Source organism: Vicugna pacos, chromosome 9, assembly GCF_048564905.1.
Source record: "Vicugna pacos chromosome 9, VicPac4, whole genome shotgun sequence".
Lineage (NCBI taxonomy): Eukaryota > Metazoa > Chordata > Mammalia > Artiodactyla > Camelidae > Vicugna > Vicugna pacos.
In genome coordinates, this window is record NC_132995.1 from 74,358,824 (window position 1) to 74,376,027 (window position 17,204).

Genomic DNA, 17,204 nt, shown 5'->3' on the forward strand with positions numbered 1-17,204 from the left:
GACTCACACCTCAGGGGATGACCCGGGGACTTCTGACTCATGTCCAAAGCAGCGTCCACAGTTGCTCTGCCTTGACCTGGAAGATTTGGTGAGGATGACGCTCCGGATTAGCTTCATCAGATCTTCCTCTGAGTAGAGTTGTCCGACTTTCACCTGATGGCTGAAGCTAGTGAACACCAGTGGGATAGGACCCACCCCATTGCCCCCTGCCCCCTGCCCAGGTGGACGTGGGGCTTTGGCTTCTGTCCATAGCATTGTTCTAACCAGATGAGGTGCTGTAGATCAGCTGGGGATGGGTTGTGCTCCCAGCTGCATTCTTTTAAAAAAATAACTGCCTTCCTCCCCAGACAAATAACTATGATGAATGAAAGGTAACCCGGCAGGGGCTTAAAAGCCACTAGACTTTTTTGACTTTCAAGATGTTTTGCAAAAACAGTAATAAAAATGCTATTCATCAAGTCCTTGTTATTTGTGAAATAGTTTAGCACCCTACATGGTTAAGATACCAGCTCACTCCAGAGGAATTTTACCTCATTATGCCTCACAGGAGAGCTTGGAGTGATAATCGTAAAGTGGTGGTGAGAATTCAAGGGATTAATACAAGCAAAGCCTTTGGACCAGTTTTGGGGACACAGTAAAACTTCAGTAATCTTCAGCTTTTATTCTTACCAAGAGGCACTGGCTGGCCCTTCCCAAATGTGTTCCTGTGATCCTTAGAACATACCTACGAGGGAGGCATATCTCCATTTTGCAGACAGGAAAACAGAGGCCACAATTAGGAAGTAGCAGAGTGGAGATGGCGTTCAAACACTACCCTGTACCCCTTTCCAACTGGGGGATGATAACTCAACCTTGAAAGCAGATCACATGATTCCGGGCAGAAATGAATGTTTGAGAGCCTTTTCAATTTTGTTTTTCCAAAGAGTAGCATGGTGCCAATCTAGGGGGATGCAGCAGGAAACGTGACTGTGAATCAGCCGCCTGATGAAACAGCCAGGCTGGGGCCCACGTCACCGCAGGCCTCAGCAATGTCCCCGAAAACACCAGCGCTTAGATCTCCCGTTAAGACACGAAAGGAGAGTTCAGAGAAAACGGCTGCCTTGCTCGGAAAGTCACATTATTAAAAAGTATTTGTTTTTATTAGTTTTCTTGCTTCAATAGGAGTTATAATCTCATTAACTTTATAACAAAAATTCACTTTCCACTAGTTTCTCCTAGTTTATCATCTGAATCCGGGGTGCATACGATTATGTTCAAAACACACCGTAGTGAAGCTATATTTCTTGCGGCATTCAGGACTTCTAAAATTAAATTAATTCAGTTCCTCTTTCACAGGGAAATGCTATTCCAGAGACCAAATGAATAAGACACGGCCTCTGACCTCCAGCAACTTGCCATCTCTGGAGCTGTGCTAACCAGTACAGTAACCAGGAGCCACACGTGGTTACATAAATTTAAGTAAGGTGAGAAGGTCAGTGCCTCAGACGCACTGGCCACGTCTCAAGTGCTCAGTAGCCGTATGTGGTTCCTGGCTACTGCACTGGATAGGGCGGAAACAACATTTCCATCGCTGCAGAAACTTCTGTTCTACTAGTCTACTGGACCGGGGCAAGAGACCGTCTCCTTTAGGAATCCTGTTGCTGCAACTTTGTGGTTGTGGTGTGGCTTACTCTTAGAGCAACGTGAGGGTGCAGCACCACCCTTCAAGCTTGACCCCTGGAGACATGGATTCACATTCTGCTTCTGACCTGTGTTGACTCTGGGCAAGGCCCTTTGCCCTCTGACGTCAGGTTCCTCAACAGTAAAGCAAGGACATTAGGTCACACGGCCTCTAGGACCCCTTCTGTCCAAATGCCTTATGACACTGTGGGGTAATTGGAAGAATATTCTCTGTGTGTGTGTGTGTGTGTGTGTGTGTGTGTGTGTGTGTGACAGCTAAAAGAAACTGCGAAGAATTCCCATCTCCCCAAATAATTTTGTTTTTTATTTCAGAAATTTAATTTTCAAATTTCCTTTATTTGTCAATACGAAAACTCTATACATGTAGTCCTAAGTTTGACAAACTGATTTAAAAGAAAGAGAGAGATTATTTTATTACCCGTCTGTAGAAGACTGAAGTCTCCCTGCAGGAGACGCCAGTGTTCCTTTTCTCGCACGTGCTCCAGCAACACAGCTTGAATGTCTCCCTGTCCACGCAGCAGGCTGCCAGCTCTCTGTCCCCACGGTGCTGTTGTTGAGTTAAATACTGGCACACACCGGGAGCCAGGCCCTCGGTCTTAGACTGCGGAGAAAGTCTATTTATTAGACTCCCCACAAAAAAAGAGAAAAAAATCATAAAATAGCAAGCCCTACGTTATTTCCATTCAGGAAAAAATGACCATTAATTGAGGACCTTTAGTGTCATGGCGTACTTAAGTCTTTGATCTCATTAAAGGACTGGCCAGTGGCAGTCTGGACAATGGCTATTTGCAAAAGAATAGCTGACTAAAGAAAACTGTCCATTGCCCTGAGCTCTGCGACTTCAGTGACTGGTAGTTCTTAAAGGAACACCAATTCCGGTTGCCTTTAAAATAACCGTCTCCTTAGCATGGTGTCACCCAGGCCTTGGCACTCTAGGTTTTCTTGTTACCTGTGTTCCTCTTTCCCACATCAGCTGGAAAAGTAAGTTTCTTTCGTTTTCTTTCTTTTTGTTCAGAAGACTGAGACGGTTACAGAGGGCCGGCTCCCAGGATGTGGAGCCCGAGGCAGGACGATTTGGCCCAGAAGGCCCAAGGAGGGGGGGCTCGCAGCACTTTGTTCCAATTCAGCTCCTCAGCAGAAAGAGGCTTCTGGTTCACCCTCTGACGCCCCCGGGTGGGACTCAGCAGTGAGGGGTTTTTGGTGACTGAGTTGTGTGGGCCTGCTTCTCCCCAGTGCAGCAGGAGCGGGGCTCTCTGATCAGTCATGGTGATCTGTGCGCTTGTCTAGCTTCTTCATTCTCCTGGTAACTGCTGTGGGATCAAATGAGTTGTTTGACAACTACTCTGCCACTTTGGGGAACTCAGCTTTTGTGAGCCTAAGCTCCCTGGGCTGCCAAGTCAGGGCGAGTCAGTGTGCTTCCCTATTTTACAAGACAGTGGTGAGCGCAGGGAGGGCCTGCGGACCAGGCTGTACGTGTGGCTTCTGGCGTGGGGAAGACGTCTGGGCCTGGAGCTGAAAAGGGGGGAGAGAATCCAGACTCTGCCACTGTCCAGCTGCGTGACCTCTGGCAGGTCTCCTCTTCAGTAAAGTGAGGATTCCAGGTAACTCGCGGGCTCTGTGGGGGAGTTAATGCGTTCCTTTAAGCCTGCGTTACATCCACAGCCTTCTAACCGGGCCTCCTGCTTTCCCCTTCCCCCTACTAGTGATCTTTCAGAAACATGATTTGATCCTATAGGTCGTTCCCCTGCTTAGAACCTGCAGTGGCTTCTTGTGGCTTCTTTAGGGTTTGCCAGGAAAACTGGTTTTAGGATGGAAAGCCCTGTGTCCCAGAGAAAGCCCTGCAAAGCCCGCAGGGCAGCTGATCTGGGCCCCATGCCCCCCTTCCTAGTGCACACCTCTCACAACTCATCTCTGCACACCTACGTACTTCTCTGCACACTGGGATGACCTGGGGAACACTTGATAAAATGTTGATGCCTTGCCCTGCCTCTTGAAAATCTAATTTCATTGTTTGGAGTTGGACTTGAGTGTAAGTATCTTCTTAAAGCTCTGAGGTGGTTTGAAAGCACAGCCAAGGAAGGGAACCACTGCTCCATTCTTGCAGGCCTCTGAAAATCCCGTGAGCTATTCCCTGTGCCTGAGCTGACCTTTCCCCTGCTTTCTTCTCTTGACTAATTCCTGCTCATTCTCATCCTACTCAGGAGTCTGTTCCTCCAGGCAGCCCTCCAGGACTTCTCCAGGTAGACTTAGCCTCCTCCCTCTGCTGGGCGGCCAGACTACCTTGGGCCTGCTCCCACCCGAACCTGATCGTTCTTGTACTGACTGTTAGTTTACTCCAACCTTCTCCCTCTTTAGGTCTGGAGTTTCTTTCTGGAAGAGATTTTTTCTTTCTTCCTTGTAACCCTGGAGCCAAGCAGCTCTGGCACATTGTAGGCTCTCAGTAAGTATTCCGTGAACAGATTAATCAAGACAGCTGACCTCTTGTGAGTTCCATTCTAAGAAAGAAACGTCGACACAATAACCCTAGTGTATCACAGAAATAGGAAGTTGAGGGGACAAAAGCACATCTGAGTACGACAGAAAGCTTTACCAAAACAACTCCCAATACTCAAATTAAAAGAAAGGCTTGGTTTTGCTCTTTTGTGAGCAATGATTTTTTTCTCTTCCCGGGGAGAAAAAAGACATGTTAGGAAATTCCTCCTCCATCCTCATTATCTGGCAAAAGGTTGTAGCTGGAAATGATCTCTCTGACAAGGTCATTTTGGCTCTCTGTCATTTTCTCTCGTCATCCTGTTCCTCCCTCAGCTGGCCATCCTTGTGTGTTTGCAGAGAGGCAGGAAGGTTCACCGCTGGGACTGTTTCTCTCTCTCTTTAAAACTCTTTAATCGGCAGGCTTTCTGATCTTCAAAGCAGCCTGTATCCGATGTGACCCCGCTCCCTTGACTCCCCGTGCTGGGGAGGGAGAGCTGTGAGCATTTTTGTCATTTTGACGACTTGCGTGTTTGGACAGCCCAATAGTGCACTAGATCTTTAGGGATGAGAGCGAGTCAGCTTTTCTAAGCCCCCCTTTCACCCCCAAATCTAGACACACTAGAAATTGACATCAGACCCAAAGTTAAGCAAACAGTAAGTTTATAGGTCTCCTTGCCTTTGACCCATCCCCTGGGGCAGCAGCCCTGATCCTCTGTCTTTTTTTGCAGTTGAGTCTTTGTGGTTGGTATCCCTCAGACTGTTTCAGTCTTTGTGATTATCTGCAGTGCTTGATCCTGGATAAGTTTGAAAGCTACGATGATGAATTTCAGCTCACCCAACGAGCCCTGTCTCTGCTGGAGGAAAACAGGTTCTGGGCTGGTGTGGTATTCCCGGACATGTATCCCTGGACCAGCTCCCTGCCATCCCACGTGAAGTACAAGATCCGAATGGACATAGACGTGGTGGAGAAGACCAATAAGATCAAAGACAGGTGATGTTTCAGGCGATCTCAGAAGACCCTGGGCATCCCCAACGAAGTGTGAGGCAAGGAAAGGGGGCTCCTGTGTGCTCAGGCCATCTGTCTCCTCCTGGGGCAGAAGGATACTTGGAAAGGCACAGAAACACTTTGGTGTCGAACCACTAAGCTAGCCACTTGGCCCTGCTGGTTGGCGGGACCAGGAGAGCTCAGCTACTCTGCCTTCACCCTCTCAACTCAGCACTTGTCCCTGGCTGGCCTTCACGTAGTTTGGAGGCAAAAATCTCTAGGTATTAAATTATCTTCACATAGAGATTCTGCAAATGAGGTTTCAGCAAAGTCACTGGAAAATTGCATTTGGTACAGAGTAGGGGATTGAGACTGGACTGAGCCTATAAATCAATAAAATTAAGTTAAATCAGAGGGAATAAGATATTTTGTAAAGCTCAGAGGAGAGTCCTTGAATGAAAGCAATTAGAAGCTAATATTCATAACTGAGACTTAAACTGTGAACTGGAAAATAGAATCGGATAGTGTGAAAGAGTTCAGGGGGCAGTTTCGGAGCGTGAGTACCGAATCCCCTCACCCTTGTGAGGGGGGGTGAGCTGTCTGTTCCCATTTGCATCCTGTGTCCCTTCCTCTGATTTCTTCTTAGGTACTGGGATTCTGGCCCCAGAGCTGACCCCGTGGAAGACTTCCGGTACATCTGGGGAGGGTTTGCCTATCTGCAGGACATGGTTGAACAGGGGATCACGAGGAGCCAGGCCCAGGCTGAGGTTCCAATTGGAATCTATCTCCAGCAGATGCCTTACCCCTGCTTCGTGGATGACTCGTGAGTCCAGGGTCCTAGTCCCCCTCCCGGACAAGCTAACCAGGCTGCTGGGGTGGGGCAGGGAAGGGGTGCTCCCCAGGCTTCAATCTTTTTGGAAAACAACCTGGGGCCTGGGGCCAGCTCGAGGAGAATCGAGCTCTGACTGAGGAGCCTGCTTCTCCCCGGCTCCCTCCAGGCAGGGCCCGATGGACAAGTAAAGTGGAGAAAGGAGTTGGTGTTGTGGGTAGAAAAGGGAAGGTGAAAATTAAAGCAGGGAAGTGAGGTTGGGGGAGGGGACAAAGGCTTTTAAATTTTCCACTACGTAGTATGTTTGGTATGTGGAAGGGTTCAGGTCAGTGTTTGCCCAGTGATTGCCAAATCAGCAAATTAGGACTCTGCATCACAAGTAGGGCCGGTTCCTAGGAGCCTTGGAATAATGCAGCTCCATCCCTAATTAACATTCCCATGATGTGTGCTTAATGAAAAGGTAGAGGGATGTGTTGGATGAGCTTGGGCCCTCCCTCCCTGCCCACCGCCTTTCCCAGGCCTGTGCATGTGATGGCCAGTAGCAAGCTAAGCAAGTAGCCTACTATTTTCTGAAAGTGCATTTGGGGGGTGGTAGAGAGAGGGACAAAGAGGAAGAGGGGCTGGGAGGGCTCACTTACCATGGTGGATGGACAGAAATGCTCCCAGGACAGCAGCAGAGATCTACAGTTGACTTAGGGACTCAACTCTTAGGGAAAAAAAATAAAAACTGAGATGTTCACCATAATGTATGTGTGTGTCTGCGGGGTTCGGGGAGGAGAGGGATACAGCCTGCAGAGAGGAAGAGTCGCATTGCCAGCTGGCAAGGCAGTAGAATAAAGCCCAGTGTGGGCATAACACCTTGGTCTGATCGCTTCTCGTTCCTCAGCTCTACAGGAAAATAGAAGGGATAGCAGGCCTGTTCTGCAGTCGGTTTGGGTTTGGACAATAGGCAGAGATCGGAAGTGGAGCCCAGCCAAAAGCCCGGTTCCACTTTTAAGATCAGAATAGAGGTGACTGGCAGGGAAGTGAAGTAGGGAGTGAGGAGGCAGCAAGAATTCTGGCCATTCAGTGTGGGAGAGCCCTCTGGTGGCCCATCTCAGAAGGCTTGTGAATTTAGCCTCAGAATTCAGCCTCCCTGGGGCCATCTTGAGAGAAACCCTCCCATGCTGGAACTGGGCCCTGCCCGTGACACCCAGTAGTTTCCAGTGGATAATAATCTCAAGGGCTTTACTAGCACACCGAGCACAGGGAAAACATACATGAAGTTCACAGTAGAGTCATTCCAGACGGAACACCCGTGGATACACTCCACTGGGACAGGGCTGTGGGGTTGGTGACTGCCGAGTCACTGGTTGGTTTACTGATGGGTCAGTTGCCTCTGAAAGTGCCACACTGATTAGTCGCTTTGTGCCGCTCCCTGTGTAACTGGGGTTTGATCCTCCAGGGTAGACAATGCTGACCCCTTGGGGAGTCCAATTATTGCTCTCACCACCACCAGTTCCCTTTGTCCACCTTCTGGACTTCAGTATTAGTTAGCTTATACCTACCTACTCCAGGCATATTCCACATCGTCAAGTCTGTAGTCCTTTCCCGTGAGATCTTACGAGGTCTATACTAGGTAACACACATAGTATGATTTTACTTGCATAGTTTACTTATAGAGCATTCATCTGGACTAACCAAAAAGCTACCTGAGATCTTACAAGAATGCCTATATTGTGTAACATACATAGTCTAATTTTACTTATACATTTTACTCACAGAACATTCATCTAGGCTAACCAAAAGGCTACCATCTTGCTCTAAAGGCAACGTAACCCTTCAGGGCAAAGTGCAATGTATTAAAAGATTCAAGTCCGTTGAACACCCAGTGGCGATTCTTCTGCCTTTCCCTCCACCTGGGCTTTGTTCTCAACAAACACTTGCTCCCCCTCCACCAGGCACAGGACAGTCTACTACTCTGCTTCTCTCTCTTGCTTTAGTTTTATGATCATCCTGAACCGCTGTTTCCCTATCTTCATGGTGCTGGCCTGGATCTACTCTGTCTCCATGACTGTAAAGAGCATCGTCTTGGAGAAGGAGTTGAGACTGAAGGAGACCTTGAAAAATCAGGGTGTCTCCAACACAGTGATTTGGTGTACCTGGTTCCTGGACAGCTTCTCTATTATGCTGATGAGCATCTGCCTCCTGACAGTATTCATCATGGTAAGCCAGGCGGAGAAGGTCAAGAAAATCTTGAATAGTTTTGTTCCTCCCACTTCCCTCCTGTTAATGAACTTGTGCCTGGATTAGTCATCTGGCAACCAAAGATAGCACGACACGTAGCTGCCGAGCCACTTCAGCCAAGGTAGAAGACACTCAGAGAGACAAAATCCTCCCCGAGGAGCCACTATATTGTAGCATTTTCCCTGCTCCCATTTCCTGCCTGGGAGCCACACTCTACGTAGATTATCCAGCCCCATTTGCGAACCACCTGGAGAAGCTGCTGTTAGCAGAGCCCAGCACAGGGTGATGCTACGTGTAAAATGTTCTCTCTTTTCAAACAAAAAAGAAGTGAATCCAAAAAGTGTTTTCCTGGGATTACTGTCCCATCCGTCACCTGGGAAGACTTCAGTGTATTAGGAAAGGAGATCTAGAATGTTTATTAATTACCACCATGGTCACACTATTCACGGCTTGACCAAAGAACATTCTGCTGCCTGAAAAATCTCCAAGACCTCTGTTTTAAAGGACGGAATTTGGAGTCCATCCTGTCTCAGTTTACAGGTACAGCAGCTCACTTAAGTCCGTCCTCTGCAAACCTGCAGCTCCCTTGAAAGCTTGACTTGGAAATAAAGTCTTATGTCATAATGCACGGCTCTGCTTTCTGTTTAGCTCCTCCACAAAAGATGATCTTTTGTACTTGTTGAATGATAGGACACAAATTAAGGTCGTTTTTTGTATTTATTTGATAGGATTTGGTATAAGCTTTATTTTTTTAACTGAAGTGTAGTTGATTTACACTGCTGTGTTAGTTCCAGGTGTACAGCAAAGTGATTCAGTTGTGTATATATTTTTCAGATTCTTTTCCATTTTGGTTGTTACAAGATATCGGGTACAGCTCCCTGTGCTATACAGCAGATCCTTGCTGGTTGTCTGTTTTACATACAGTAGAGTGTGTGTGTTAATCCCAAACTCCTAATTTATCCCTCCTCCCTCCACTTTCCCCTTTGGTAATTATAAGTTTGTTTTCTGTCTGTGAGTCTATTTCTGTTTTGCAAATAAGTTCATTTGTATCTTTTTTTTATTCCACATATAAGCAATATCATATGGTATCTTTCTCTGACTTACTTCACTTAGTATGATAATCTCAAGGCCCATCCACGTTGCTGCAAATGGCATTATTTCACTGTTCTTTATGGCTGAGTGATACTCCTGGTATAAGCTTTAGACTTCAGGCTTTGCAAGCCCCTGATACAGTGTCATCAAGCTTGTTCTGCCTCTTTACTGTCATCATATTAAGTGCCCCTTGCACTAAGCAACATGTGTGCTGACCCACAGACTCTGGCTAAGTGTGTCCCATCTTATGCTGGACCATACCTGGTGCCTACCTGATCCAAGGATGTTCCATCACATAGCCTGTCCAACCAACACGTATCCAGTTAAGCCCAGTCCTGCCCCTGCTCTTTGTAGTAAAGTGTACTAAGTCTGAAGGGTTTTGGTTTCAGTGTTGCACTGAGAGTCAGCGAGCTGTGGCCTTAGTCAAACCCCGTGCTAGAGCCCTGTGAAAACCAGTGCTGATGTAGGGGTCCATCTGCTCAATCTGACCAGACTGAGGTGTGGCTTTAAATACACAAAGGGTCCCGGAATTCTACAGAGAGGTGGGCAGAAGCTGAGCAGCCTGTCTTCCTCTAGGGATCCCTTGTTCCTTCCCTTTCTTCATTCTGCTCCTTTCCTCACTAGTGAGAAATTTTGTGTCCTCAGAATTGAAGGAGTCAAAATGCATGAGCATCTGACTAATGTAAAATGCATAAACATGCGCGATATCTTATTATGGCCTAAGATTTGTTGCTAATAAGTGGCATTGAGAGTTGCCTCCCTAGGAATGGGTATTAGGACTTCAAAGCTTTTAGGACGTGAGGTAAAGAATGTTTGCCGAGAGTCACTTGCACAAAGGGGTTTCTCCTTGTGGGAACCAGACTTTGTTCTTGTGGTTGCGGAAACAGAGCTTTCCACAACACAATAGGGTTTTCCTTTGAATGACGCTCTCATCTTTCCCCTGTCCTTCCTTCCCACCTCAACTATGCAGGAAAGAAGCTGGAACCTGGGACAATGGGAAGGTTTCATTGTTACTCACACTACTAAGAATGAAAAAGAAAAGTAGTCTGTAGAAGGAGCCAAGGCCAGTGAAATTGTTGGATTAGCCAAATGACTTTCATCTCTGCCTTAAGTCAATGAGAAATCAGGTAGCTTAGAAGTCTGTAGGACTTTGAGCTGGGGTAAAAATTGATTTCATTCTTCTGAGAACAGCAACAACCATCCTGAAGTCCTGTCAGCCAAAAGCCGCATGTTCAGCCCTGGACTTGCTTTTACCAGGTGTGTGTGATTAAGGATAAGAACTAGGTTTCCCAGGGTGATACAGAATCAGGAACACTGAGTCTCAACCTTGACTTGTACTCAGATTTCCTCGAAGCTTGCTTCCAGTTAAGCATGGCTCTCTTCTACCTCCTTTGCCACTTGCTTTATTTCATTTTTGGATCCATTCTGTCAGTGCCTGGCAGGCGTGAGCGCGTGAACCAAGAAGTAATGGTAGCAGCAGGAGATGAGTGGCACATTCGTCCTTCTCAGCTCTTACAGGCCCCTTACAGACACTGCTAATTGGTGTCTCTTTTCTACTGAGAGAAACCTAATGCTTCAGGGCACCACCACTAATTAATCGAATCAATTCAAGAGAAGAACCAATTTTGGCCTTTATGTTCCCAAGAAAAGAACAGGTTGATCTACATGTATTTGGAGTTATGTACAAAGTGTGAAAATCCTCGCAGGCTGCCTATGACAGAAGAGAACCTGATAAATCCGAACATTTCAGTTTATCCTCTAATGCAACTGGGCAGCAGCTCACTTACTACAAATAGCTAATTTGGGCCTACTTTCTATACAGCCAAAGTGACTGACCCTCTAGTTAATGTGAAAGATACTGAATATTGCCCACAGGTTCTATGAAGTTATTATGGGTGTGGAGGACTAATCCACTTCCAAGCAATGTGGATTAATTACTGGCATTTTCACCCATGTGAGAGGCAAATCTCAGAATATAAGTACAAACGATTGAGTTAGAAGGCCAGGCCCAGGCGGATGTTAAGGCTTGCAGGGTGGTGTCCCATCTCCCTCTTTTGTTCCTCATCTGCTCAGTGTATCCCAGGAACCACTGGTGCTCCAAAACCCCTGTGCAGATCTTCCTCCCCTGCTCCATGCTTATTTCTCCACACCATGCCCTTCCCACCAAGGATCTGCTTACTGAGCACATAATAATTACTCAGTACAGACAGGCAGCTTCATGTGTTACCCTCCTAGGGAAAAATGACATAATTAGAATTACAGAACTCAACACATTGAGTCTTCAGTGTGGAAATTCAGACACCAGCAACAGGCTGGTGGGAGAGACTCCTCTGGGGCAGAGGGCTCCTGAAGGCCCCAGAATCACAGCCCAGAGGTCACCCCTGAGAGGGATGGCGCCCCTGGACGTGGGTGGAAATTACTGACTCAAGTGGCCTCTTTGCTTTCAGCATGGAAGGATCCTACACTACAGCAACCCGTTCATCCTCTTCCTGTTCCTGTTGGCCTTCTCCACCGCTACGATCATGCAGTGCTTCCTGCTCAGCACCTTATTCTCCAGGGCCAGCCTGGCCGCAGCCTGCAGCGGCGTCATCTACTTCACCCTCTACCTGCCGCACATCCTCTGCTTCGCCTGGCAGGACCGAATGACGGCCGGCCTGAAGATGGCTGTGGTGAGGGATCTTGGCTCACTCCTAACATAGGCTACACTCCACCTGAGGGGCAGGAGGCAGTCTGAACGGACTGGCTTGTGGATCCACTTTGCCTTTGGGCTAAAAGGGATACAAGATTTGAAGGCGCAGGTGCAAACGGGGGAGCAGTCTTCACCCTAAGCAACCCGATGGTTCCTCCTCACCAGACCCGTTTGATTGTCTTCCCTGGGATGGAACGGAAAGCCCGCTCAGCTCGTGGGCCCCTCGGTGTGTCCGTAAGAGGAGGAGAGCCACGCCCATTTCTCTCGGGTTTTCTTGCCTAGCTTTTGAGAAGGTTCGTTAGGGAGGAAGCTTGCCCTGTAACCGTTCTGTCCAAAAAGATGCTTCCATGAGCTAAGAAGCTTTGGCTTCTCTCCAAAAGGACTTGAGTCGGGGCAGCTCTACAGTGTCTTTCTCAGAAAAGGCCGCGGAAAGGAGCCAGTCCGGAGTCAGATCCTCTTGCCCGGAGAGGTCTCCAGAAGCTGGCTTCTGACTGCCTGAGAGGCTCTTCGTTCCCAGCAACGCTCTCCTTCGCTAATTGTTTTCACCTGAGCCATTTACAGCCTCTCGTTAGCCGGGCTAAACAGCTTCTGAGCTCTGCGGGTGCAGTTTCCCTCGTCCCCCAGAACGTCCCCGTCCACAGTTCTCCGCGCAGTGCAGCTGAGAGGGACCACTGCTTGCCTCTCCTCGGGGAAGATCTCAGTCTAACCTGTTCGCACGACTCAAACTTACTTAGTTCTAGTGCTGCCAGGCATCTGCCTTTTATTTCTCCTGTTAAGTAAAAATTAGCTGCTATAATTTATGGCACTCAGTTTTCTAACGTGATCACAATGGGCAAGAAATCCTTATGACTCAGCCCGTGGGCAGAGCTATCTCTGTATACTGCGTAGACAGCTGGTACCTTGAAGGCATGGCTAGTTTCTTGCCTGTGTGGCTCCACCAGGAAGCTGCAGTTCTGGCAGCTCGTGGACCAGGGCTGGGCTGAGATTTTCAAAAAAGTTTCTGTGAACATATAGCTAGAGAATTCCTTCCTTCTGCAGAGAGATACTGTGAACCCCACCTTGGGTCCTGCGAACTACAGGGAGACCTCCCAACAGAGGAAGTGGGACTAACTCAACCCCTTCATGTGCCTGTGTGCTTTCTGCCATGCCAGGGACCACCCACAGGGACTTGACTGGGGAACTTCCTCTTCAGTCTTCCTTCTGCATGCCATGTATTCAGTTACTTCAGCTTCCACAGAGAACCTAAGAAAATGATCATCCCCAGCCTGGAGATGGGAAAAGGTGATAGTCAATGTAACCTGAGGCTTTTCTAGCCTGACAGAGCTCAGGAAGTTGGGAGCCCATCCCCTGCCTGGTCCCCTAGCCTGCCCTAGGACATGGATGACTTTATGGACGCTTGTGATGGGACTCTCACAAAGCAGTTCAAGTTAACTTCTTTGCTCTACCAAGAACTGTGTGATCTTAAGAAAGAGACAGGAAGAAGGGGGGAAGGAAGGAAGATGAACATGAGGACCTTTGATCCTTTGCTGTGTTATGGTATGTGGTGTTTGTCTTCCCCAGTGCACAACCGTGTTCCATTGGACAGGTGAGAGGTGGCCTGCTGGGGACTGGGCACGTGTCCCTGAGGCCTGAGAGGCATTCCCAGAATTATCTTCCAGTGGGAAGACTGCCTTAACCCCTCCCTGGGGTGGTCTCACACCTGGATACAACCTGGACCCACTTTTGGTCCTCCTCCTACCCTGTGGCTCTGTTGGGTTGGGAAAACAGACCCTCTGCTCATCTTTCATGCCCTCTTTGCCCCACTGTAGAGCCTGCTGTCTCCTGTGGCTTTTGGGTTTGGCACCGAGTACCTGGCTCGCTTTGAGGAGCAAGGCCTGGGGCTGCAGTGGAGCAACATTGGGAACAGTCCCACGGAAGGGGATGAATTCAGCTTTCTGATGTCCATGAAGATGATGCTCCTGGATGCTGCTCTCTATGGTTTGCTTGCCTGGTATCTTGACCAGGTTTTTCCAGGTAAATACACGAGAGAGAAAGTAGGAAGTCTAACTAAGCATACCAATAAAGAAAGTCATCAGACTGCGAAGGAAGAGAGCCAGAGAAGAAGAAAGGAACAGGGAAGAACTACAAAAACAGATAGAAAACACTTAGCGCTTAAAATGGCAGTAAGCACACGCCTATCAATAATTACTTTAAATGTAAATGGACTAAATTCTCCCATAAAAATACATAAAGTGAGTGAACGGCTAAAATGCCAAAACCAATCTATATGCTGCCTACCACAAACGCAATTTAGATGTACAGACACCCAGATGGAAAGTGAAGGAATGGGGAAAGATATTCTATACAAACGGAGGCCAAAAGAAAGCTGGAGTACCTGTTCTTATATCACACAAACAGATATTAAAAACAAAGACTGTAGAAAGAGACAAAGAAGGCCATTACATCATGGTAAAGGAACCAATCCAGCCAGAGGATATAACGTTTGTAAATATTTATGCACCCAACACAGGAGCACCTGAATATATAAAACAAACATTAACAGACTTAGAAGGAGAAATAGACAGCAATATAGTAATACTGGGGGACTGTAATACCCCACTTGCTTCAGTGGACAGACCATCCAGACTGAAAATCAGTAAGGAAACGTTGGCCTTAAGTAATATATTAGACCAGACGGACTTAACAGGTATTCACAGCACATTCCATCCAAAAGCAACAGAAAACACGTTTCTCAAGTGCACTCAGTACATTTTCCAAGATAGGTCGTGTGTAATGTCACAAAAAAGTCTTTAAAAATTTGAGGATTTGAATCATATCAGGCATCTTTCCTGACCACAGTGATATGAAACTAGAAATTAATTACTTGAAGAAGACTGGAAAATTCACGAATATGTGGAGATTAACTAACATGCTATTGCTTCACCAATAAGTCAAAGAAGAAATCAAAAAAGAAACTTAAAAAAAATCTTGAGACAAATGAAAAATGGAAACATTACATAACAATGTATAGACCTGCCCTTGAGGAGCTTACCGTCTAGCTTTGCCCATGAAACACAGGATAATTATTAAACAAAGATAGTGTTCTCGCAGAATCAACATTCACAGGAGCAAAGCCTGCTAAGAGAACTGGACTAGGAGTTTGGGAGTATTTCCCTTGAAACCCAGACAGACCCAGTAGAATGGGGTGGCTAAGATCAGTGGTATTAGAATCAAAATACCTGTGTTGGAATTGCCGTACCTCTGTTCAATTAGCTGTGCCCTTGGGCAAATGCTTCCAACTCAGTGTGCCTTAACTTCCTTCTTCATGAGAACAGTAGTGCTGCCTATCCGCTCGTGTTGTGTTGAGGAGTGAGTTATTTAGCACATGGGAAGTGCTCACAGTAATGTCTGACACAGAAAGAGCATGCAACAAATGTTAATGATTGTCATCATCATTATTATTGGGTAACTGTTGGAAAAAGGCGTGCTTTAATTCTTTAATGAAATGTTTTCTTGGAAAACTAACGTCAGCCAAGATCATCAGTCTTAGTGTTGTTGGGTTCACTCCCTGAAACATGACCTTTTGAATTAAACCACGTTGGAAGGAGTAGTCCTGGAGGAAGCACATGGAAAGCCGTGCACTGCGTACGAGATGTAAATACCTATCGCCGTAATCCACGGTGCAGGTGGACAAATTCCAGGTCTGACGGAGCTGGTGGGTGAAACTGCTTAGCCTTTTCTATGCCTGTCTATTTTTAGGGGACTATGGAACCCCACTCCCGTGGTACTTCCTTCTACAAGAGTCTTACTGGCTTGGCGGTGAAGGTGAGTTTTTTTTAATTTTTTAATTAAAAAAAAAAACCTTAAACGTTTGAAATCCACCCCTTTGGATATGCATGGGATGTGTGTGGCTGTAGAGATGGCTCTTACACGAAGCGTGCAGTTCCTGGTTGGTTAGCTGTCCCCTGGGGGCTCTGCTCCTCGGTGCAGCCTCTGGTAGCCCACCTTTTCTGAGTCACTGGGCCAGGGTGAGTGGCAGAGCATTGGTAAACCCTTGCGTCCTGTACAGGTTGTGCCCAGTGGAGTAAATTGCACTAGTAAGAGGCTAAACCACTTCAGGGTGCAAATGACTTTTGCAGCTTCTCATTTAAAGCAAACAGATCCAGAGACTCACAAAGTGCCTTTGCATTCATCTGCTGCCTACCCTCTTTTGCTTCTTTATTTCTCTTCACTTCTTCAAATACAATTGAATTTATTCTCCCAAGGTAAGGGCCCATGCGGAGGCTGGGGCAAAGCCCTGATCTTCCAGGCAAGTATCCCCAGACTCTCTTAGTGTTGGTCTCTCTTGCGGCTGGGGAAGAGGGCTAAACGGACTGTGGCCCAGAAGGCATCATAGATAAAACGTGCCTCTCCTCCTGAACAGGACAGGAGGCCAAGAAGTAGGGGAAACCACAGACTCTTGTGAGGCATGAGGCGGCAGAGAAATCCCGGAGCTGGGAGCAGGGGACTCCCCTAGAGCTAGGAGTTTCTGGAAGCCAAGGAAGTACTTTCCAAACTGTTTGTTCCTCACCTGCCTGCTCTTTGCTTTGTACGATTGGGCCTGGGCCAGGATTTGCCCTTTCAGCACTAGGACAGGTGGTTTGCTTTCTCTAGGGGACTGGCCTAGGGCCTTTAAGGGCTTGGGTGGCTGGGGGGCAGGGGGAGACTTTCTTTTTTTATGGTTCAAGCAAACAGCACTTCAACAGCTCAGGCTTTTTTTTTTTTTTGTATGTCGATTTGTCTGTCTTGTCTATCTGTAACCTTTTAAATGTCTGCTGTAATAAAGTTACAACGCAAATGGGAGTTTTCAACACAGAAGTTTGCTCCTGGAATGTTTCCAATTTCAGTGAATACCAGGATTTGTGGGCAGTTTTCCCTCTGTGATCTCAGCAGATATTCTGCCACTCAAAAAAAAAAAAATCTCAAGACAAATGTATTCCTTCAAAAATGAGTCACATAATATTTTTGCCAGCAAAAGCCAAATATTTTTCACCTGTCTCACAGGCTAGACTGAAGTAGGTTCCTAAATCTCTCTAAAATCGGAAGAGCTGAGTTTTCCCACCTGACCCCCTCCTTTCACAGTGAAGGAACGGAGCCCAAGAGATATCCACTGTCTCACTCAAGTTCCTGTTGGTCACTTGGGATAAACTCTTGAACTGGGACACATATTTTCTGGCCAGGAACTCACTCCAATGACTGGAAGAATATTCCTC

General features: G+C 47.1%; 1 protein-coding gene across 7 annotated transcripts in view; it reads left to right on the forward strand.

Annotated features, from left to right (window-relative positions):
* Positions 1-17,204, forward strand: part of ABCA4 (ATP binding cassette subfamily A member 4) — a 140,641-nt gene that overhangs the window by 71,624 nt on the left and 51,813 nt on the right. For all 7 annotated transcript variants that reach the window (XM_072968177.1, XM_072968183.1, XM_072968176.1 and 4 more), the window contains 6 exons: positions 4,938-5,143; positions 5,784-5,960; positions 7,949-8,171; positions 11,732-11,953; positions 13,782-13,986; positions 15,712-15,777. In XM_072968177.1, the coding sequence (XP_072824278.1) occupies positions 4,938-5,143; positions 5,784-5,960; positions 7,949-8,171; positions 11,732-11,953; positions 13,782-13,986; positions 15,712-15,777 (1,099 nt within the window). The remainder of the gene's footprint in view (positions 1-4,937; positions 5,144-5,783; positions 5,961-7,948; positions 8,172-11,731; positions 11,954-13,781; positions 13,987-15,711; positions 15,778-17,204) is intronic.